This window comes from Rhopalosiphum padi, chromosome 4 (assembly GCF_020882245.1).
Source record: "Rhopalosiphum padi isolate XX-2018 chromosome 4, ASM2088224v1, whole genome shotgun sequence".
Lineage (NCBI taxonomy): Eukaryota > Metazoa > Arthropoda > Insecta > Hemiptera > Aphididae > Rhopalosiphum > Rhopalosiphum padi.
The window spans coordinates 14,836,507-14,860,154 of NC_083600.1; the positions used below are offsets into that span (position 1 = coordinate 14,836,507).

At 27.2% G+C, this 23,648-nt stretch overlaps 1 protein-coding gene and 1 long non-coding RNA gene across 19 annotated transcripts in view; one reads left to right on the forward strand and one right to left on the reverse strand.

The window, feature by feature from the left end:
- Positions 1-23,648, forward strand: part of LOC132929264 (uncharacterized) — a 111,871-nt gene that overhangs the window by 3,147 nt on the left and 85,076 nt on the right. For 5 of the 18 annotated variants that reach the window (XR_009662087.1, XR_009662088.1, XM_060994501.1 and 2 more), the window contains exons 1-13: positions 1,492-2,031; positions 13,461-13,565; positions 13,633-13,765; positions 13,822-13,985; positions 14,049-14,204; positions 14,271-14,399; positions 14,479-14,676; positions 14,853-15,149; positions 15,290-15,487; positions 15,553-15,699; positions 17,631-17,780; positions 22,056-22,196; positions 23,484-23,639. Coding sequence is in view for 16 of the 18 variants with exons in the window: in XM_060994501.1 (XP_060850484.1) it covers positions 1,990-2,031; positions 13,461-13,565; positions 13,633-13,765; positions 13,822-13,985; positions 14,049-14,204; positions 14,271-14,399; positions 14,479-14,676; positions 14,853-15,149; positions 15,290-15,487; positions 15,553-15,699; positions 17,631-17,780; positions 22,056-22,196; positions 23,484-23,639 (2,016 nt within the window). In the remaining 2 variants the exon portion in view is untranslated. Of the gene's footprint in view, positions 1-1,491; positions 2,032-11,224; positions 11,497-13,460; positions 13,566-13,632; positions 13,766-13,821; positions 13,986-14,048; positions 14,205-14,270; positions 14,400-14,478; positions 14,677-14,852; positions 15,150-15,289; positions 15,488-15,552; positions 15,700-17,630; positions 17,781-22,055; positions 22,197-23,483; positions 23,640-23,648 lie in introns of those variants that run through there. The other 13 variants (XM_060994500.1, XM_060994499.1, XM_060994504.1 and 10 more) reach the window with 6 other exon arrangements.
- Positions 1,992-9,525, reverse strand: LOC132929266 (uncharacterized). The gene is made up of 3 exons (XR_009662089.1): positions 9,221-9,525; positions 3,055-3,121; positions 1,992-2,650 (listed from the first exon to the last, which is right to left on the reverse strand). It is a non-coding gene; the product is annotated as an uncharacterized LOC132929266 (long non-coding RNA).

The following is a 23,648-nucleotide window of genomic DNA, read 5'->3' on the forward strand; positions in this document are numbered from 1 at the left end:
CGAAACGCGCAGACGGCGAGAGACACATCGTACACGTGTACGTACGCATACAAACGCAAAATTATTTATATGTATAATACGAGGAGATCGATGTGAAACCGTCAAAGGTAGACTTGACAATGATGAACATGGACCATATTATGTAAGATGTAACAACCAAACGGTATACACGGCTGTAGTCTTAATGACCAATTTCTAATATGTTATTCATCTTACATGATTTTGAACTGCGTGTATATTGTATATTATTTACTGATGAGATATTTTTTTAACCATTTAAGTATGAATCAAGTTTCAAATGTTGATAAAATGAACTCTCGATATGTTGGAAAATTGACTTCACGTGCAGTATACAAACTATAACAATTTAGTTTTTCAGTGTTCTTGGCCACATGTAGAAAAATCAAAATTAATTTATCCGAAATCTGCATATCCTGCGGAAAATAATTGCAGCATTGCACTATTGCAGCAAGTAACTACTAACTTGGCGGCGGAATACAGTCGATTATTAATAATTACTATAATAACAGTATAATAATTATTATATTATACTATAATATACATCACGAAAACGAAAGACATAATCGTTGTATAGATTGATGCAGCTATGGGTAAATTATTTATTAACCTTTTTTGGACCCACTTTGTCGTTTATCGATCAGTCCGTCTATACTCGCTTACATGTAGAGTAGATATTATGAAAAGAAAAAGAAATCTGCATTTCGTCCGAATACCTATATATTATAATAAAATATGTATATCTTTTGCATCTACGTGCATAATATTATAATTGGAGACTTGCAGTAATACAATCTTCGTTAAGGACCTAGACGGTGGCTGCGGTGGTCGGGCACGTTTTCTTTTACGACGTGAACAGGTCCTCGAACACATAAGGTATAAAGCTTATATATATGGCGACCACGTTTAAACAATTTACAATATTCAATTTTAATAAAATAAACATTAAAATTTCCTCAAACACCTTCGTGTATGTTGTTTTTCGTTTATTTTAATGGCGATTATTCTGAGATTGCACTACTGTCATCATTGTAATTTTCCATTTTTTCGCCGTGGAGCTTATAGATTGTGATGAAAGTGATTTTTGATATAATTGCATGTGTCCACAATATATTGATTTTTCTCATCGGGGTCCATAAACCGTTGGAGATTGACAATTATACTCTTTTAAGTAGAGCACCTAACTATAGCCTCATCATATAGTACCTACTACCTAGGTACTCTAAAACTTTAACAGCCATATAGGTATTAGATACTACCTATATATCTATTATTTAATACGCACATCTGCAGCAAGGTCTGCGTGCATATAATATTATAATTTATTGTGTTCGTCTCGGCGGCGGCCGGACACGTCTTCCTCTCCGACGTGGTCCCCGAATACCTAAGGCGTAAAGTTTATATTTATCGGTCTATTTTTACGGACCTGCGTGCACCAGCGTCGCGCGCGCGCGTTCACGCACACACGGACACGGCTATATCCGCGCGTACGAATATCAAGGAGAGGAATATCGTCGTTGTACGTGTATATATTATTATCGTCAAATACGCTTACACGAATCATCTTTCGGACTCCTGAGATTTCTGTCGCCGGACCGACCAAACGATCAAATGCGCATGCCGCGGGTGCGTTGAACGATTGTCGCGAACCACGTAATATTATTTACCATTATTATTTTCGCAGCTAACCTGCAACTGTTTTTGATAGTGAATCGGCGAAAAGATAAACGACGATAAATCGATTCCCGTCGAAAGTGGTTTTGTTCGGTTTTAATTTTTCGTTCCGTTTCGTGTTTTTTCATCAATCTCAGACCGTCCGCCCTCTTTTCACTGTCACGCGTCGCTCTCTGACGTACATACACCCAATAGTAATAATAATAATAATAATATATACAAGCGCGCTCGGATATACACCGCACACGCGGGCGTTGACATTGACCGGGCGATTAAATATTAATAATTATTATTATTATGAGCAACAATAAGAAAATCCCATCCGTTCTTAACGTCAACGTAAGTATACCTACCACAATAATACAGTATACCTACCTGTATAATGATATTATAATATTATTGTTTATTACATGTTTACGCGTATTATAGATCGTTTTGATACATTTTTTTAATTTTGATAATTAATATACCTAATATACTATAGTATACTAACCTAACACGTTATACAAGGTGTAAAAGCACTATCACAATGTATTACGGTATATTGTGTCTATACGCATTAGTCCGTACGACTATTTTGTCATCACCGAAAACGCGCAACAGTTGAACATTATTATGTATACGCATGTAAAAAATATGTTAACTAAATAACCTACACATTTAATATGTCCAAGCCCACCGTGCTCGTGTTTTTGTGTTGAGTCGTGTAATTTTAATGCGTTTCGAATTCCGCCGACAATACTCATCGTATAGTCACCTGATGAATTTTTTGTGCGTGCACTTGTACGTCGTTGAATATTCGATTTTCACATATCATGTTTCATTGATGTGTTCCTACCTCACTTATAATGGCTAATATCTAACGATATTATATGTATATCGGATATATTATACTGTGCGTGCAGTAATAAGATATGGCTCAGCAATCAGCAGCTATATATGTGATGATTTTGAAATTCTATAATAAATCAAAACATACATCTATATTGATCAATAATAATATAATATTATTTTATTATTAATTTATTTATTAGTCCGTTATGTAGTATACATGTTTATATCGTTGAATTTAACACATTTTATGCATATTTCTATAGTAATGTACTCAAATGGTTTTTCAAAAGGTTTTAATGTCTTATTTTAATATTTTTCCTATTTACATTATTTTGAACGCATTTATTTAAAATAATTAATAGGAATAAAAATATGAATATTAATATAATTCTTGTATATTATTAAGAAGGACAAAAACAACGGGAGATAAGCAAAGCGTTTTTAATTTTACACATAATTATATTATACTAATTTACGTAACAAACGTTCAACGATATAAACATTTTGAAAAAAACAACATTATCTTACTTGTGGCTCATAGGTAATAATCTTTTGTTTTGGAGTAGGTACTGTTATAAAGATTATTGACTGTCACCTGCAATTCGTTAAGGAAAATTTGATTAGATTTGTATTATACAAAAGTATGGTTTAGAACGATATGATGCCGAAAATTTTAACAAAATCATATTACTGATATCAAATTGTAAATAGCTTATGAGTCATTACGCTCTTTAAATACTGTTAACATATTTTCGTCTAATATTCATAGTGGTTATAGATTAACGCGCAATAAGCATTTTATTAAGTAAATATAAAACTACTATAGAATTGTCTGATGATTTTTTTATATAAATATATATAAAATTATTATTCAAATCGATATAATTTATTTTAAAACGATTTATTTATGAACAAGAGAAAATTCTTAAACATGTAAAATACAATGATTTAACTATACTTTAATTAAATATACAGTATTACAATCTACAATGTTAAAATTAATAAAATTAATTTTTTTCTGTGGTTTTTTATCAAAATATAAGGTATATGAGGTACACATGAGTATATAATATATTATATATAGCTTAATGTGACATGTGAGGGAAGTTATAGTTGTTAATTTAAAAGTAATGTTTTAAAGTTTTCTTTACAACTTATCAAATTTGGTCCATTTTTATTGTATACACATATCGTACACTATGAATACAAAGAATTTGTTAATTGATACATTTTAGGCATGCATTATATTTATATAATTTTAAATTATACAAAACATACAGGTACTATATCTAGCTATGCAGAGGATATACATGTATTATTATATTTTTTATATCATTGTAAACACACTTGACTGTTAATAAGTTCTCCATATAATATAAACTTTAAAATGATTAGAATTTTATTAGAATTTGTTCAAATTTTAAAATAATTAATTATAGTTTGATTAATTTTCTATTCTATATAGTGTTAAGAATTTTTTTTTTATATATTAAGTCAAGGTAAACTAGAAACTACTAAAAATGTTATTATTACAAATTGTTATTAACAATAATTGAGGCTCAATATAATACGTTGATAATTTTCGAAAATTGTATTCCAAAAAAATAAATTCAAAAAAATAGGTCATTAAAGTAGATAAACGTTTAGGACATTCGTTATATAATATAATAATTATATTAGGTATATTTTTTTATTATCAATATTCAATATGTTATTTATATAATATTTTATTAATACTGTACACGAAACAAAATATTGATGTCTACTCTACGTACATTTACCAGTCGTCTGTATATAAAACGTATTGATTTATTATCGAGCCGCAGTAGCCTTGATACGTAAGTGTTTGTTGTGTTTTGTTCAAACGATCTTAAGATTCCCACGCAAGATTATATTTACCCTCAAGTAGTGGCAGTTAACCCTATGATATATGTGATACCGTGACGTAGGTACTTATAAGTAGGTACAAACTAAATTTTATGGAATTAACTTGGTAAAAAAAATATGAAATTCCTGTATTCTCTCATATATACTTGATCGAGAATAATTTTATTACAATATACATATTGTACACATTATACATTACAATATAAATATATTTTTTAACTGAGAAACATAAAAGGTATAATATTAAATAGAAGTTATTTACAAAAAGAAAGGGAATAATGTAGGTACAAAACTAAATTAAAAAGCCTGCATGATTAAAAAAAAGATAATATATTTGATTTTTTTTTTTGGATATTATAATAATTTAATAATAATAAAATAAAATAATTTAATAATTTACTAATTACTTATGTATTTAAATAAACTTATAAGTTATAACTTAACGAAATATAATAATTTACTTTTATAAGTAAGAATATTAGAAATATTATAACAATAACATTCTTACATATTATGTTTATATCATTTAAAGATCAATCCAGTTTATATATAATTTATATAAAACTATATTTTATTAGAACATAAATAGTATTTTAATACATTTTATAATGGTTTCGAGCACGTATGTTTCAAAGTACAATATAGGTAAATTCTCTGGAGAAATTAAGCACAGAAAACATTAACAAGAAAAAAATGTCGTTAGTTTTAAATTATAATAGAATTGAATGTATTTTACAACCTGAAAACACGAAAGCGATTTTTTTTTCACAAAAACTACCACGTTACTCAATACTTACACCTAATAATATTATAATTTTATAGTTTATTGTGTTTGAATTTTTGAAATAGTAAATTAATGTTTGTAGATTTCATTTAGATTTTTTTGTATATTGTATGTATGATAAAGATACTATAGTGTACTGTATACTGTATAATTATAAATATATTATTAAATACAATAGTTTAATTATTATAGAAAAACATTAAAATTTAAAACTACGAGTAATAAGAAATAAATTCTGAATAGTGTCTACAAAACAATTCAACTCATAAGTCAATGAGTTAATGTTTTAATTTATTTATCATTGATGATTTTATCTAAAATTTGGATAAACTAAAAATCTGAATATTGATTTTATACCGTTTTAAAATCATTCGTAGTGTATCTAATTTTGGAATATAGGAAAACAATTGGCATTTTGGCTTTGAAACACATAACTGTTAATAGGTGACGAATGATGCTGTAGTGACATTTAAGTGAACATACTCGTATTTTAATAAAGCTCGTTAATTCATGTTATCTACTAACAAAACGCAATTACTTATTATTATTATTATTATTATGTTTACTCGTAAAATAATATTGTTTATGAAATATTTTTATTTGTTATAATTTCAATTTTCTCTTTTTTTAATTAATTAAATGGATTTCGCAAGTTTTAATATTTCTATACAGTGACCCTGGATCTAATCCAATTGCATCTAGGTACTTACAATATGGGTATAAATGTAAAACAGAAATATTATATATAAAAAAAAAATATAAATGGATGTTAGGTATATCGAGACGCAGCTGTAAATTACCGCTCGTATGTCCCATTTGACCTTTATATGTTTTGTTAAGGAAATCAATAGTTTCCACTAAAAGTAAACGCGAGTTTGCCTTAATACACCAATGTAGACAAAAACATTTTAGTATACTGGCATGAGAGGTGAATAAATAATTTTTTAATAACAGAATATTAAATTTTTAGTTTACGCTAGATAAACATGTATTAAGTAAGTTTGAAATTTAAGTACATAACCACTAACCAAAACTTATAATCATAGCCCGTAGATATTATATAGTAATATTATAGTGACTGAAAATCAAAAACTATACGCGGGTTGCTACAGTGATATGACTAATTAATATTACATTAACCTTTAATAGAAATTTGTAAATTTATTAGTATCAACGTCATATATAAATTTAATTGTGCACATTTATCGCAAAAAATTATCAGTTAATTTTTTTAAAAGGTTAGGTTACCTAATTCTAAAATATCTATAGTTTTTATATTTCTATTATTGTATTTCCAAGTGTATTAAAAGTCTTATCTGTGCGTGTTGAGAAAACACCAACTGTCGCCGAAATATATTTTATGATGATATCATGTACATTTTTGCTGTAGTCTGACGGTAAAATGGTATTTTTGATTTGAATTTATAAATAATTTTTTTAGTCATAAGTTTGAATACAGAATTATGTACTTACAGTTATGTTTTAGATTCCAAACTGAACGAAAGAAAAAATTTATTTTAAAAATTATGTGTGATGTCTGTTTTTATATAAATATTATTTTCCAAAATATAGAAAATATATTTTACTTAGCCTCAATTATATAGTTTCAAACACAAATGACACTCAAGTATCGACGACTTATTAGAGATGAGTTAAACAAATTACAAAACGGTGAAGTGTATCAATAAACTAGGTCTTATAAACATTTGTATTACACGAATTTATAAATTTGAATTTTGAATTTAACGCAATTTTTTTTATGTACCCATAAAGTAAAATGTAAAGCACGTAAAACATTATTTTTACAAAAAACATTTAGTTCCTATTTATTACTAATTTATTAGTCAATACTTAATTCACCGATAAAGAAAAACACGGGTTAAAATAAAAGTTGATTTTAATTAGTGTTCGAGCACTAGAAACTTACCTATATCTCATGTCTTGAAATAATATAAAGAAAATATAATATAATTTATTTTTAACCACATTAAAACATTATATAAATCACAATTTTAGAAAATATTATTTCGACTTCTAGTGTTACTACATACATATAATATTATAAAATCTAATACCTAGTTCTAATTTTTATATCTATTCATATAAATTTCTCTCATTAAACATTTCTAAAATTTGTCAACATTGTATATTCGTTAAACATTATTGGTTTTGAACATAATATATATAATATATTTTTTTCATTGTTATTCAAAAACTAAGACTACGTGAAAAATTAAATATACTTCAGGTCTACACTTGACCGTGAATAATTGTAATCCATAGTTAAGATATTTGGCTAACACTTTTTGTCCATCTATTATTAGTGTCTCAATAAGTGTATTTGTTTTTAATAAGTTCCAAGTACTCGCACCAAACAACGACAATATGTAGAATTTTAAATAATACTTGAGTTTGTCAAGGTATAACTATTATGCAATACAAATTGCAGTAAACAAAATTGAAATTAGTTTAAAATGTGTAAATTGAAAATATAAAATCTAGATTTTTACAAATAATAACTTAAAAGTTATGTTAAACTAAAAATCACACGAAAATAAAACATGAATATGTATTCATTACATTTATTTTGGTGTCTAGATTTACTGAGAAAAAAATCATTATTGTTTAAACAGTTTTTCCGATTAACAAATAATTGTATGTAAGTACTGCTCTAGCCGTTTAAACGAAAATACAATACATATTACACATAAATATATAATATTGAATATTCGAATATTAAGGGGAAAATATGGTATTTAATATTTATTTTGAATAAATGCATGCAGGTTTCCTATATGATACGTTTTCTTTTTATACTTATCTTAAATTATCTCAAATTCGTCATGCTTTTATACTAATTTTATTACAAGAACATTATATATTATCTATAATGCAATATTGAATTTCTAATGTGAGTCTGCGTTGTAAGTAAAATAATCCATGAACATATGAACATAATGATAATGGGACATAGGAAACAAGACTACGACGTTAATTTATCATAATTAAAGTCGAATGCCCACAGTCACACGAATCGGATTTTAAAATGGTCACGTCAATATTATTATGACAATCGTCAAATTAAATACATATTATGATGTGTATTTGCCTTCTGTTTATGATTATTCTATACAGGTCGTATTAGAATTATTAGATAGTTGATACAATGAAGAATCATCAGGTAACGTAGTTCGTTATCGCCGATTATATTACAATGAAATGTAATTTTTCTAAGTGGTGTACCTCCTATTGATATCCTACTATATCCGATACTGTATACCTCAAAATTTCGAAGCAAAGTGCTAACAATATTTATTTGACATGAGGTGACATTAAACTTATATTTTGTAATTTTGTAAATGGAATAAAATTCAATTTTTTTGGAGCGTTACGCTGATATTATATTATATAAATCGTACTGAGCTCAAAATAAGTATTGATGTTTTTCCCTAGACGTCGATTGAAAATATTGCTGACATTAGAACATTTTGTAATATTATAAAATTAACTCAAGTATATGGGTTTTCGGTAAAATTTCACAACAATCTTTAATATTTTAGTATATTAAAAATATAAAAGACTGTGAGACCGCTGTGACGCTACCTGTCATAATATTTAATATATAGTAGACATTGGTAAATGGCAGGGGTCACCAATTAATATTTTTGAAGGTCCACATTGGGAATCTTAAAATTTTTCGCGGGCCATCAAAATTCTAATTACTTATTTATATTATTTAAAAACCAATAATATTTAGCAAAAATAATAATTTACAACAATAACACATATATTATAATATATGTCGTATAATATGTGTTATTTATTCTTTGTCTACGGGTCGAATAAAATGTGTTCGCGGGCCGCAATTTGGTGACCCATGGTATATGGTGTTCAAAGGCTTGGCCGACGAAAGGGCCATTACAAAGTATAGATAAGCTATATTATTATATTTTAACGCGTACCCTAAGCGCCTTCACGGGAAAAAAACATCGATAAGTATTTGACTCTTGTGTAGGTACTTACAGCTTTAATATTTTTAAAACCACGGCGGCAATGAAAATTCAACGTTTTCACAATTTAATGGAGTTTGAAAATTCGTTGTTTATTTATCGCAAGTTATAATATTTATAAGCCATCGCGCACTTTGGTCGTGTGTGTGAAATTACGTATTGTACACATATATTATATATTTTATGTGTACATAGCTCATATACGCGGGCATTAGAAAAATCGCACTCCGACGTTGCCAGATTTGTGCTAATAAAGAGAGTAGGGTAAGTTTTCGTTCGTTCCCCGGGCCCGGGGGTCTGCCGCCGCACCGGATCTAATCTGCACACCCCTCGCGCGGCTGCAGTGACTGCGGCAGCGACGGCGGCGGCGGCGGCGGCGGTGCGTATTGATTTTGCACAGTCCGCCGCGGCTGGCGGCGCCGCCGTTCGATATATAAACGCCGCGCTACACACCTACACCCCGACCGTCAACGTCACTGGTTTCGTGTTTTTTATTGTACTCTCGCACGCATTACCAACTTAAAAGCACGCGACCTCCACACTGGCATACGGTACACGTATATATACGTATAGCCATACTGGTAAAACGGCGGAAACCGTTTGTCGAATTATTGCACAATTTTACCGACATTGAGATACGGTATATTATTAATTGGTATACGTGAAGGAGAACGAAAGGAATTATTAAATCGAACTCGCGGTGTAGCAACCTTTGTCGTATCTATAACAGAAATCGTGATAAATCTGATTGCGCATCGTTGCAGGGGGTACCTCCGCAATATTATAATACGAATTATCATCAAATTTATTATTATTATTAATTCAATATTTTTAACGTTTTGATGTATTAAAAACATATGGACTGCAGTATGACTGCGGTATGATGACTGCTACGACGTCATCCGACATAATATTTAATATACCATACCTGGTATATGGTGTCAATTATTATTATTATTATTATTATTAACGCCGTCGTGTCGTCTATGGAATATTTCCGTGTAATAGTATACCTATATTATGGTCGTATTTGTATAATATAAGTCTATTATACGAACGAAATATACCTATAATAATATGCAATTCGTATAAGATCATCGTAAAATTGCGAACGTTAAGTTCTCAAGTTCATTTTTACACGAAAATTATAAATTTGTTATTGAAATCTCGAAATTCTTACTGGAGAATATTAGACCTGTTTAAATAAGCCGTTTTTACGTACTATAATTAACAATATTAAATTGCAAGTAGGTTTGTACTCGTAGGTTTATTCCAGTTGAATTAAAGGTAGGTAAGTATCTATTTCATAAATTCTAGCTACTGTGGAAATGAACGGACATTGATTGCGATTGAAATTATTAAGGTTTTTTATGAAATTATTTCGGTAAAGTAGACATAATACATTTAAGTGTGTCGCATTCATATATCATATTTTTTTTTTAACGTTGTTTAATAAGTTAATAATTTTATATTTCTAATATAATTCACGAAAAATGAAGATATTTTTGAACAGATATCAAACGTTTAGTAATTTAAGTTTCTTCAGAGAATATAGATTTAATTGTTATACAATTATTTTTATAAATAAATCATTGTGAGTATTTAGGGGTGAGTTATATCATTTTAAAAATAATTATCTTAAAATTAAGTAAGTTGTTTTAGTGAAACTAAATAAAAATGTACGTATAGCCTCTGTGTTCACGTTTAAATCGATAAGTTAAACGTTTTAAAAGTGAAGTTTAAAATAATAATAACAATAATAATAATATTTATTTTTTCAATTTCTTCCAAATTATTTTGTATTATTCTTTGACAATTTTCTTTTAATTCTTCTAGTTTTTCATACGTGAGCAATAGGTTAAACCCGTATATATACATAATAAATATTGTATATTATATTCTTTCCTTATATATTATGCAGGTCATATATACGCGCGCGCGCGCGCACACACACACACAGGTGTATGTGGCATTTGCAGCAAGTGCGCGCACCAGTTACGCCCGCGGGGGTTGGCAGCATTGACCAGTTAGGGGCTTTTTCAATAATGACATTTGGGTGAGGGCGTCGTACAAGGGAGGTGTTTGCCGTCTCGTCGCCGGCGATAAGCTCGAAGGGGCCAGTTCAGTATCGGTGCCGTATGCGGCAACACCGGCACGTAAATGGCGTAATTCTGACACAATTTACTTGTTGTTATAATATTATTAATATAGTTGCACTAAAACAATTCGTTAAGTAGTTAAGCACCGCGGTCCGCGGCGTGGGTGGACATGGTCACCGAAACCGGACAAGTAAGAATTTTGATTGTGTATCTTGTTAAAAGAATATTGACGTAACATTATTATTATTTCTCCATATATTTTATTCACACACACTAATATACGAATGCTAAAAACAACCCTCTGAATTTATAGTATTGTAGCCAAACTATAGGTAAATAATACGAGTAATAGTTACCGTTTACAAACAATTTGTATTAACATATTATAGTGGCGTACAGCTAGGCTATTTTTGATATTTGAATTTTTAAATGATTAACTGATAGATAATGATTATTATAGTGTCTTTATTAATTTGGATATTGAAGGCTTTTTTTGGAAGGACAATAATTGCACAATAGTGTTGCATTGACATCCTCATAACATGTTTAATATTTTATTTTATCATCTGATGGTGATACTAGTCGGGTGCGACTTATGTTTAATAACATATAACGTCTAAGATTTCGGCATGAAATAAATACGTACTTATAATGGCCATTAGTCTTCACATCCTACATAGCTATATACAAAGCTTAACATTAAATTAGAAACAAAAATCAAAACTACGCGCGTTTAATGACTGCTATAAATCGTTTGGTTATATCGCAGAAATAACTTATACACTATTGTCATTATCATAATTCAGTAAAATAATATATTATTATATATTTAATATCTCATATAACAATAATAGGACTATTGTGATTAATAGTACTTACCTATCACTAACAATTAAACTGTTGATAAACATTATTTTTCTTATGTTCATTAATGTTATTATAATACAAGAAATAAATTAATATTTAATTGATTTATAAAATATTACATAGAATTAAAATTTTTCGCTGTTTTTATACGAATGTATTTTTTAATTAATTTGAAAATAAATAAATGATGTATTTTTACATAAGTGATAACTATGTTCAATTTTTAATCAATTGATATGGAAGCGTAGACATTTGGAGAAATGTAACGGCTTCAAAAAGCGTATTCTTGTAAACAAAATTGTAATATTTTATTAAAATTATTTTGAATTATTTATTTGGATCATAATTTTATAAGAGAGTTATATATGATTTACTATTTTAGTGGGCAGTTATTTCTGAGTCTATTAATTATTCATTTGAAAATAAGTTTTAGCTAGTATTGTTTATTTGTTTATAGAGTTAATAATTTATTCTATATCCTAAACTATTATATAGTAATGTAGTATACTACTAAACAAAATGTTATAATATTTATATAATTGCGTCTAAATGTCTTATTAACAAAATTAATGTTAATACATTTTCTATTGAATGAAATATTTTATAGACCTTTAATTTTTTTTATTTATTTATTTAGAGAAAAGTTTATTATTACATTAACACAATAATAAACAAAGTATTAATTAAAATAATAAAAATTACCTACACCTTTAACCTGATTTTGTGGTAGTAGTGTAGCGTGTTATATTACACATAAGATTAAATAATTTTACATATAATAATAATTATTAATTAAACACATATACTTAGTAAGTATAGATATAAGTTATACAACATTATACACTTATAGAACTACCAAATTATAAACATTGACTTATTTTACTAAACAAAACATAATTTATACATTTCTTGTTATTCACTTTATCATTAAGAACATTTTTTATAACATTCTATGTATTTTCTATGTTAATTTAATATACCTAAGTAAATTATCCAGTATTTTTTTTTATGTTTTTACTACTATTATTATTTACTTTTATCTATTTCATTAATATAAAATGTATAAATGTATATTATACATATTTGTAGATTGATTTAATAACCCAAATTTAATTTAATATAAACATGAATAGTATGCAAAATATACAATATTATGCATTATACAATAGGTTATTATTCATAATTAAAATATATAACTAGGTATTTAATTTCTTTGTAATATTTATATTCGTAGTTATATTCAATTATACAATTTATAAATATATAATGGCGTATATAATTTTACAGGCGGAGGGGAATACCTCTTCGTTTTTAAGAGCGGCACGATCCGGGAATCTTGATAAGGTTATTGAACACTTGAAAAATAAAATCGATATAAATACATCAAACTCTGTAAGTATTTAGAATAATTTGTACCTCTTGTATATTTTAATACTACAACAATATTGTTTATTTTAAGAACGGTTTAAATGCCCTGCATTTGGCTTCAAAAGATGGGCATTTGGAAATCGTAAAAGAGTTATTGAAAAGGGGCGCTAACGTAAATTCGGCAACAAAAAAAGGAAATACTGCACTTCATATTGCTTCTCTTGGTATATAATACATATTCCATTTTTTTCAACAATTAACATAAATGATGTATTTTTAGCGGGGCAATATGATGTGGTGGTAACCCTCGTGGAACATGGCGCATTGGTCAATGTGCAGAGTCAAAATGGTTTCACCCCTTTGTACATGGCTGCGCAAGAAAATCATGACAGAGTTGTTAAGTATTTATTAGCAAATGGGGCCAATCAAAATCTGGCAACTGAGGTATGACGTGTAAAAAAGGGTATGAATAAGCTATTTAATAACTGATATACGGTTTTTTTTTAGGATGGATTTACACCATGCGCTGTTGCAATGCAGCAAGGTCATGAAAAGGTAGTAACTGTGTTATTAGAAAATGATACCAAAGGTAAAGTGCGTCTCCCAGCATTGCATATTGCAGCAAAAAAAGACGATTGCAAGGCCGCAGATTTACTCCTTCAAGTAAATATTGATTTAAATTATTACATAAAATCGAATTAGAATAATAATAATATATTTTCCGAGCAGAATGATCATAATCCAGACGTAACATCTAAGAGTGGATTTACTCCATTACATATTGCTTCGCATTATGGAAACGACGGTATTGCTAAACTTCTCCTTGCTAAAGGTGCTGACGTCAACTACTCTGCTAAAGTACGAAATTCTATTAATTATTTAGGCGTCAATGAATATTCATTATACATAAATTAATCATAATTTTATTTTACAATAGCACAACATAACTCCTTTACATGTGGCAGCGAAATGGGGTAAAAGTAACATGGTATCTTTGTTGCTTGAGAGCGGCGCAAATATTGAAGCTAAAACTAGAGATGGTTTAACGGCTTTACATTGTGCTGCAAGATCTGGACACGATCAAGTTATTGACATGCTTTTACAAAGAAATGCTCCAATTAGTTCAAAGACCAAGGTTGGTGTGGATCCTACCCTTTATTAGTTATTTTAAATACATTATATTATACAAATTAAGTGCATAATATTATATAAAATAATAATTAAAAAAATGTTTTTAGATGATTTTTTATTTAATTTGAAGTAAAATAAAAATTAAAGTTGTATCTATACAATTATATTTTTTGTTTGTAGAACGGTTTGGCGGCATTGCACATGGCGGCACAGGGAGATCACGTGGAAGCCGCTAAAGTGTTATTGTCCAATAATGCTCCCGTTGACGACGTGACCGTAGATTATTTAACCGGTCTTCACGTAGCCGCCCACTGCGGACACATCAGGGTGGCTAAACTCTTATTGGAGAAACATGCGGATCCCGATGCTAGGGCGTTAAATGGTTTTACGCCGTTGCACATCGCATGCAAGAAGAACCGTATTAAAGTTGTGGAATTGTTACTCAAGTACAACGCGAGCTTAGAAGCTACTACGGAAGTGAGTATACACATAGCCTATACATACTCATTTAATATAAACGGCTGCCTGATCAACAATAGTCGATTCGACAGATCGAAAATACTAATAAGTATATTATCGATATTTATAACGGTTATTGTTTTTATATTGATAAACAGTCCGGTCTCACTCCGTTGCACGTCGCCAGTTTCATGGGCTGTATGAACATCGTAATATTCCTGTTGCAACATGAAGCCAATCCGGATCTACCTACAGTGAGAGGAGAAACGCCATTGCATCTGGCTGCCAGAGCCAATCAGACGGATATCATACGGATATTGCTCCGTAACGGAGCTCAAGTGGATGCCAGGGCTAGAGTACGTGTGAATCGTATGCTGGTTTCTGATCCCATGTGCGTTATTTATATTTGTTTGTTGTGCAGGAGAAACAAACACCGCTTCACATAGCTTCCAGATTGGGTAACGTGGACATCGTAATGTTACTGTTAGCCCACGGCGCGGCAGTCGATTCGACCACGAAAGATCTATACACCGCTCTACATATTGCCTCTAAAGAAGGCCAGGAGGAGGTAAGAGCACTGATTATGAAACGCATTATGGATCACGTGGACACAACATATTTGCTTGATAAGTTTTGGTCTGTTAGAAGAGAATATTTTATTTAAAACCATTAAATATTGTGAGTCTTTCCTTTTAATATCTTTATATCATATTTGGTACTAGAGTTCAACGTACGTCATTATAATTGGATCGAGAAAATCTGGTGATATTTAATCGGTAAAATATTTTATCACTGTCGGAAATACCTAATGTCTTTGTTTAAATTAAATTTTGACCAATCAGTTATTTAGACCATAATAATTTTATCAATATAATTACGTCTAAAAGAATTCTTAAGTTACTCGAGTAATTTTAATAATCGAGTTGAAAATATGCTACAAATATAATTATTCTAAAATAATTTTACTTTGTAAATTAAAAGCAATTACGTATTCAAATTCAAATTTCGGTGCCAATAATGATTTATGTAAGCTTTAAATACATTTTTTAATTTTCGTCGGTTATAAGAATATGAATTAAAGTGTCCTTCTAAAATGTCGTCGAATAAGTACTTTGAGAATGACGTAATTTATTTCTGAACAAAGGATTCACTGCCATATTATTTTCATCGAAATGTGTTCGTATTCTTCGTAAATAAAAATAAATAATCTAATTTTTAATACATATAAATTAAAAAGCAATAAAAAATGAGGAAAATATACGTACCTACTGTGCCAAATTAGCCATTTTTTTTTAATTTATGACATTTATAAATCAGTATTATTATATCGTATTAATTGTGTCATAATAATCGTCAATCCTAACCTTTTTTTATGTAATAAGAAGATTTGAGATTCAATATATTTATCATCAAGTCTATATTTCGATGTATAATTTAATACTTTAAAATTTGCTAAAATATTTTGATCCAAATTACAATTAAATGAAACCACCTACATAATTGTATAATATGGTTCAGTGATTCACTATATTATACGTAGACCCAAAACTAAGTTCAAAATAAATATTTTTTTCTTTTAAGAGTTGTTTATAAATAATTAAACTATATAATATGATTATATTATATTATTAGCAAATTTGCACTTATAAATTATTGAATAATTGTTATACGGTTTAATTACTATTACTGTGAATGTTAGAATTTAGAAAATATAATAGATTTACATTTATAACTTTAAAATGTTGTCATATTAGATGATGATGATATATTATAATATATTGAATATAGTGCTGTTAGTTTTTTTTTTAAGTTTCATAAAAGTTTACATGACATAAATGTTATATTATAGCATTATTTTGATCTCTTAATCGTTGTTAAAATTCAAAAGACATCTTTTTATAATAGTTTAATCACCGTTAAAAACAAAACTAGAATATGGATGTGAATATTTTATGCTTAATCATTGTCATTGTTGTTTTCTTAAATTAAAAAAAAAAAATTAAATATTTATAAACACGTTTTTGTTCGCTTTGCCTATTTTTTTTTTGTCAAGCCACCGCAATTAAAATGTTATTTTTCCATTCTAAATTTATTTTACCTTCAAAAGTCAAGCAAGTCACTTGGTACTTGGTAAAATTGATATTCATTGATTAGGTAAGTCCTGAAATTTTGTTATTCTTATAAATATTTTCCATTTTTCCTACCATATCTAAATGTGGCTAAATATTATTAGCCTAACTATCCTAACGCAATAATATATTTACTATGACTTTATATTGACTTATTGGCTGTAAACTATTTATCATGGGCACAGGCTTTAGCTTCACAACACTGATGCAATGTATAAACATATTTTAAAAGCTTGAATTTATTATAGAACAAATATCTAACAGCATTAATTACTTTTAACAAGCTTTAACTTTGTAAAATATTGTACAAAAATTAATAAGTTGACATGACTGATAATGAATGAGAAACACTGGACTTTTTTGTTGGCAGGTTGCATCAGTGTTGTTGGAGAATGAAGCCTCAGTGACAGCAACCACTAAAAAAGGGTTTACCCCACTACATTTGGCATCAAAATATGGCAACATTAAAGTCACCAAGTTGCTATTACAAAAACAAGCTCCAGTTGATGCACAAGGAAAGGTTAGTAATGATTTTATAACCAAATTATTTTTAGAATATTTACTTTTGAAATTTTTTGGAAAAATATACTACATTTCAACATAAATATATATATATATATATATTAAAAGTTTCAGTATAAGTTATAAATACATATGTAATAGAATGTGATTAAGATATCATATCTATAATTTTAAGTGTAAATGATACTCCTCCATTAAGGTAGCTCGATTTTGATTTATTAATCTAATTACAATTTAAAGAGGCTATAGAGCAGGGGTGGTCAAAAGCGGCTCAAATTTTACCGCAAGACACAAAACATATAAAAATATAAATATTATATAATACATTTATACATAATATATATTAAAATGATGACCTTTTTTAATTTTGGATATTACCTATTTTAGCTATTTATTAATATGTTGAGCGACTTGCGAGTCTTTTCTCGCTGACCACCCCTGATATAGATGAGTTACTTATATTTTTCATATAATTTAATGATAAGAACCAATAAATAAAATATATAACTTTATAACATTATTGTAAAAATTAGATTGTTTGGCTTTTGATTAGAATCATATTATAAATGATATATTATGATATTCTAATATGATATAATATGATCAGGTAGTGTATTTAATAATATTTTTAAGTTTTGTAATTGAAAATGGTAACTAATAAAAATATATAATTATTATATTTATCTCAAAAATTATACTGGATAGTTACACCCAAATTATGTTGTGTTAAAAACAATGGTAAGGTTACAAATATCAGGTTTTGAGCACTCATTGTGCCTGTTTCGTTATATTAGATAGCCTCAGCACGTCTTATAGAAGTATAATATTATGACTATACGATTTTCAGTGCTTCCGGTATAACTAAAATTTAAGATTAAGTACTTAAGATACTGTTTTTTGTAAAATAGTGACCAATTATAAATGAAAATTTATAAAATAAATTTACTACCATATTATTATTTTTCCTACTCATTGTCCACCAACAAATAAGCTTATAACAATATCAAAAATATTTATTATAATGTAACAGTACTATTTAGTATTTAATTGTTATTAAAATAATTATTTAGATTCTATTTCATATATTATAATACGGTATTATAAAAAATAGTTGTATAAAATTTAATAATCTTAGAAATATCCTAAAACTTAATTAAATTATGAATAAAATGTTCGCGTTAAATTAATTTATGTAAGGAGGTATAAACATTTTATAAATAACTCATTTTGGCGGTTTGGGTGTAATTTTTAATCACGTTTGTAGATAATTTTATTAACTATAGAAACTTGTAGCTTAAAAAAGTGATTATTTACAGATTTGGTTAAAAAAAGTAACTAAATGGAAGTGCCGAGACTGGAATTTTTATAAATAATATTTAAAATAATCATATTTTAATTCTTTAGGAATATTATTTTGATTGTTTTGAATTACATCCACATGATAAGCCTCATTGTTTTATTGTTTTATTCATAGACCTTAAAGTATAGTATAAGGTCTATGGTTTTATTTAAATAACCGTATTATTAAATAAAGTTATAAAACTAATTTGCCATCTTATTTAGTTCGGTACCTATCTAACAAACTTTAAGATATTTTATAGTCTAAAAATGTATTCACATATTTTTAGTTTTATAGGAGATATTGTTCTACGAAGATAATTAATATTTTATTCATTTTATTCATTCCACGAATTATAAATAACATCTAGTTTAAATCGACGTTTAAGTAACGACATATATATATATACAGTGGATTCTGCTTAATGTGGATACGTTGGAATCAGTCCTGTTTTCCCACATTAAGCGGTTGCCCATAAAAACCAAAATTGGTAAAAAAAAAAAAAAATATAATATCAAAAAAAGTCAACAAAATCCCTTTCTGCATGAATTTTTATTTTTTTCCGATTAAAATGTAAAAAAACACCAGGATGATGGGGAAAATGTTTAAATAAATATTCAAGTGAAACTATCCCTAAAAGTTGATCAAGAGTTAATTAGTTTATGATACATTTCAATAAGTATTCTACTTAAAAATCTATACTTATTTTTAAAATATTCCGGATAAAAAGTACTAAAAAATGGTTTTTTTTTTTTTACCTAAGATCGGTAGTATTATTAGTATCAAATTGTTATTGTTGTAACATAAAATGGGTAGTTTTTCATTTTGAACAACAATAATATTTTCAGTCGTTTATTTTTAATCTGAAGTTTACAATATTACCGCTAGGTAGATGTACCTCGCATCAAAATTGTTCGCCTTTTTGTGCTTTTTGTGTCAAATCTATATACAGTAACGTTGTAACTTTATTTTCAACAATAGAAACTACGAAAAATTAATTTGTGTCGTTTTTGTATAATATGCAGAAAAGGGTTTTAAGGCTTAAATGGTAATGCTTCTTATTACTTTCGATAAACACAATCTCATAGATATGACGAAACCCGACTAAGTTAGTCGTTTTTAAATACATATGTGTATATTTTAACACTATGATAAAATAAAAACGGGTGTTGACCAGTTGCCCTCAATGGCTCTTATCGGTATTTTAAAAATATACCAGTTGTCTTCACATGTTAATATATACACGATTACAATATATAGCCCGTAAAATAGGGAAGTAAATATACAAACAATAAATAAAATTATTTATAAAAATAGTATAAAATAGTATAAAATAGTATAAAATAATAGAATCAAATTTTGATATTTGCAATTATATATATGATGTTGTATTTTGTAATAAATAATAAATATAATATAGTATACAAATAATATTGATAAAATGAAAATTGTATATTACTATATTATATTTATTATTTATTACAAAATACAACATCATATATATAATTGCAAATATCAAAATTTGATTCTATTATTTTATACTATTTTACATTATTTTTATAAATAATTTTATTTATTGTTTGTATATTTACCTCCTCTATTTTACGGGCTATATATTGTAATCGTGTATATATTAACATGTGAGGGCAACTGATAAATTTAGTTGGGGGCAACTGGTACATTTAGTTGAGGGCAACTGGTGCATTTTGCTCTAGGTAGTTTGGGGGATTTGGTATAAAAATAGGTACTTTTGAGGGCAACTGGTACACGCCCATAAAAACTTCCCACATAAACCGAATTGAGTGCCTATATTACGCGGTTTTTTTTAACCTTATTAATATACATATTACATTTATATTGGGACTAGACCATTTTTCCCATATAAGCGGATGCCCATATTAACCTGTGTCCACATTAGGCGAAACCCACAGTATATTATATTGTGTAATAACGTTAATATATTTTTTAAGGGTTATTTTTTTTACAATTCAAAAATTGAGAACATTTTTGCAATTACAAAGAATTGTACTATACATTTTATTATTTTAACTAGATTTACTATTATTAGATTGTATTCTAGTAAGTAATAGATCATAGGTACTAGATGGATATTATGCGTACCCATGCATTATTTTTAATTTTTATTATTTTACTTATTGTTGATAATCAAAAAAAATAATTTTACGAGTAATATTGGTGTGCTAAAAGTTGTTCCAAGGACGAAGTCGACTCTTTTATAAACCATCAAATATTTTTATTCTTGTAAAATATTTACATAAAACCAATATATTATTAATTCTAAAATCCAAAGATAAGTATAAGAAGCTAATTAGTTAATTAACTAATATACATACATTTTTGAAAGAGAAAGTGAATGTTAAACTTGTACTTGTAAATCAAACACAAATAAGACTTCAAGATGCTTATGTCTTATAGTTATTATTAATTAATAATAATAATGATAATAACTATTTAAATATTATAGTTAAATTATTAATAATATCTTAAAGTTTAATTATTCATGAATTTCACTGTTTTGTGTTTAATAAATTGATCTAAATATATAAATAAATACGTAATTAGTTAAATAAATGATTTGACGAATTAGGTAGTTATAAAAAAGTTTATTTTAACAATAAATATTTATTATCTTAATTAATCATTATGATTTTCAATAATTGTTTCATTATAAATCAAAAACCTAATAATTCAAAAAATAAAAATAATGTTTTAACTTTTAATTTTCGAATCTATACTATATATATATATATGTATTTGAAACAAAAACATTTGTCAACAAATCGAATGCAGCTATAAATTATTCCTTTGTCTGCCAAGTAATAATTATTTTAACCAAAGAAAAATAAAGATATAATATTAAATTAGTATGTTAGCTTATATTAGTTTAATTTTTCCAATAATTTTAATCTTTAGAACGGCGTAACACCATTACATGTAGCAAGTCATTATGACAATCAAGCTGTTGCTTTAATGTTGCTTGACAAACAGGCATCACCTCATGCCATAGCAAAGAATGGCCACACACCACTTCATATAGCGGCAAAAAAGAATCAGGTAATTTATTACATCTCATGGTTAATACAAGTATTATAAAGTTTCATGTTTGTATTATAACTAAATTACTATATTATATATCACTGGTAAAATAATTTTAGTTTTAATATTGAGCTATAGTAACAATTGTATAATATAAAATTGAAAAGGGTGGGTTAATACTTAATACCGCTTTGCTGTACGGTAGATGTCAACTGTGTCACTTTGGTGGATATATTAAATTTGAATTCATTATGATATATTAGATAGACAAAAAAAAATGATAACATTATCATTTATTAATGTAATATACATAATTAAAATAATTTTAGTATAATGAAGGGATTTTCCGAAATATTTTACAAATAGAAATACATTTTATTATATCTCCAACTGTTCATAAGTTGTTTTATTTTGACTAGCTATATATAAATTATTTTCTCCAAAAATCATTAATTAATCAAAATATATATAACATTCTAGTATGATTTATTTTTTTACCTACACTTATGGTGTATTAAGTGTATTATATCCATATGGCATTACATACATAGCTACATTTAACTATTATTGCATTAATGAATACATATATTCTTATGATTTCAAAAAAAAATGTTTGGCTACTTACCTCTTTGCTGTATAATAGGTGTTGAGTGGGTTAGGTTTGATGTGTTAAATTTAAATTTAATGTTAAAATATCATTGTATACAAACATGAAACAACGATTCTGATCGAAGACGGTCAATCAGCCTGTATCATTAAATACATTTCATGATAATTTTGTGATATTGATACTAAATCAATTTAATTTCAAATAATTATAAAAATAAATTGTACCTAGGTATTTTCAATATATATAAAAAAAACAAATGTGAACAAGCCAAATTTTTTTATAAATTTATTATATAATTATATAAAATAAATTATCATTAATTGTTTGTTCAATTAAACTACAACTCGTATTTTAGTTAATATTGGGAATATTAAAGCTTAAATTATAATATTAAGTTAAAAAATGCAAAAGTATACTTCAATTTTGCATTTTTTATAGTTTTGATAATACTTAATATGTATTTATACAAATTAGTCAAGTTACATATTACATTAAAAAAAAATGTTTTGAAATAGAAAAATATTCTGTCCAACTAAACTTATTTTAAAGAACTAGTTCAGTTATATAATTTAAATAACTCTGAGCTATTTAATATGAATCAATATTTATTTTGTATTAGGTTGCTCGTTTCAAAAATATTTTCTATTTAATAATTAAATATGAAATACATATAATATAAGGGATATGTGTTTTAGATGGATATTGCAGTAACATTATTAGACTATGGAGCAAAAGCAAATGCTGAGTCAAAAGCAGGATTTACTCCTCTTCATCTTAGTTCTCAGGAAGGTAACGTCGAGATGACTACTTTACTTTTGAACCATAATGCCGATCCTAACTATAAATCAAAGGTAAGTTAT